General features: G+C 38.3%; 1 protein-coding gene across 1 annotated transcript; it reads left to right on the forward strand.

Moving 5' to 3' along the window:
* The first annotated feature begins 558 nt into the window (after positions 1 to 558).
* LOC103437678 (uncharacterized) lies at positions 559 to 1,560 on the forward strand. The gene has a single exon (XM_008376166.1). It carries the CDS (start codon positions 559 to 561, stop codon positions 1,558 to 1,560), a length of 1,002 nt encoding a protein of 333 aa, XP_008374388.1.
* Positions 1,561 to 1,886: the final 326 nt, after the last annotated feature.

Consider the following 1,886-nt stretch of genomic DNA (forward strand, 5'->3'; position numbering starts at 1 on the left):
TAGTTGCAAGAGTTTTGTAGAGTAAATAATATTACTTAAGCTGAAATCTTTGCAATTAAAGTTCGCATATATAGTTTACAGTTTTCCATATCAAATCTTTCTCTTTTTATTTTCTCTTTTTTATTTTTTATATTTTTTTAATACAAAGGCTATTTCCTTAAATCTTTAGGATAGAAAATAAAACTTACCACTGGTATACCTCGATCGTTTAGCTTCTCCCTCTCTAGTTTTATTCTTGTCTTATTAACTAGCTAGTGTCTATACCTTCAAAAACAAGGAATAATTTAGCATTAACTGCTTGAATTACCTAATAAAAAGAGAAAGGGAAATATATCATAAACCTTTTAAGGAGGAGGAAAAAGCTTTTCCTATATTTTTGAAAAGTTTATAAAGAATAGGAATACTTTTCAGCATATCAGCAGCACACCGAGACCTGTATATAACTGGTATATGTTGTACAAACTTTCTTACAGTTATACCTACGATTTTTCGCAAGTTTAGTCGATCTCTTTCTCTTTGATCTTCTCAGTTTGCGAGTGTGTGCCTTGGGAGTCAAGTATGAAGGGGAACTCAGCTCGACCAAGGAGAGACAACCGCGAAGAGCAAAGGCTCGCTAAACGGAGAAAACTGAGGCAGCGGCAGCAGTCGGAACAACGGAAATCCACGATGCAGAGATCAGCGACTGTGATGAGGAAAGCAATGAATCTCAATAAGCTCTGCGGAGCTCAGGTCTGCGTGGTTGCATATATTGGACCCAATGCCAAAGTTAAGGTCTGGCCAGAAGACGAGGACTTGGCCAAAGCCATTATCAGTAAGCACCAAGCAGCAGCTATTAAGAACAGAAACAACCCTAAAACGCGAGAGGTCAACATCTATAATTTTTTTCAAGGTAAGATGAAGCAGCTTGAACAAAAGATTGAGCTCGATGACAAGGAACTAGACGCGTTATCTGAGGATTCATTGATGGATCTGGCAGCATTCTTAGAGTCCAAGCTACAGAAATTGGACTACCCGGTTAGGTCAATTGAAGGAAAATCTGTTGTTCATTTGCCGTATAGTTATGATGACTGTAACTTGGTACACAAGGAACTACATGTACATCAGCCATTATTCGATCCAATTCTGAACTGCTCAGGAAACCTAATGATGATGGGATTTGAGGGTCAAACTATGTTTTCCACTGCCACAGCCACAGCCACCTGGCCGTGGCAGAATAGCCTTGCCGACGGTCATTATCAATCTGCAGGCTTCGCAAATTGCTCCAATTGTAACATGATGACCGCCGGGCTAGTGGATCCAAGTGTATCAGCTGAAGCTGGGACAAGTGGTTCTTCAACTTTAGAAGTTGACCAATACTTTGCTTGGATGGGGTCCGATAATTGGGAGAACAACGTTAACGTGCTTGGGGTTGAGGACCGACCAGGATCAATGCTGGTTTTCAATGGGTCAGACAATTTTGGTGTGATGAACAATAATCTTCTTCCTCAGCAGTGTATGCCATCCCAACTTGACGATTCTTTCCCAATAACATCTTGGAGAAATCTCTTGAGTTTCGGATGAATTAGTGTTTAACTTTGTTTAAGTTTGATGTTTCTTGGGTTGGGTTTTAGGAACATGTAAGTTAATTAATAAAAGTGCTATACTTGCTATTTTTCTTAATTTCGCTGACTTTCTTTTCTAAATTTGTTTTATTAGAACGTCTGCAAGTGAATTGATGATGTATGGAAGAAAAATTTCAAAAGGGCTTATGGGTTTAAAAAAAAGCACTTTGAAGTTATTTTTGTAAGAAACATTTGATATGTTCTTCTAGAAGAACTTCTGAAAGCGATGAAAGTATATATGTGCTACAGTTTTTGGGCAAAGGTAATACAGTTCAAGTGTTTTTC

Source organism: Malus domestica, chromosome 01 (genome assembly GCF_042453785.1).
Source record: "Malus domestica chromosome 01, GDT2T_hap1".
NCBI classification, from domain to species: Eukaryota; Viridiplantae; Streptophyta; class Magnoliopsida; order Rosales; family Rosaceae; genus Malus; species Malus domestica.

Coding starts and splice junctions, on each gene's coding strand:
- LOC103437678 (XM_008376166.1), top strand. CDS start 559: ATGAAGGGGAACTCAGCTCGACCAAGGAGAGACAACCGCGAAGAGCAA.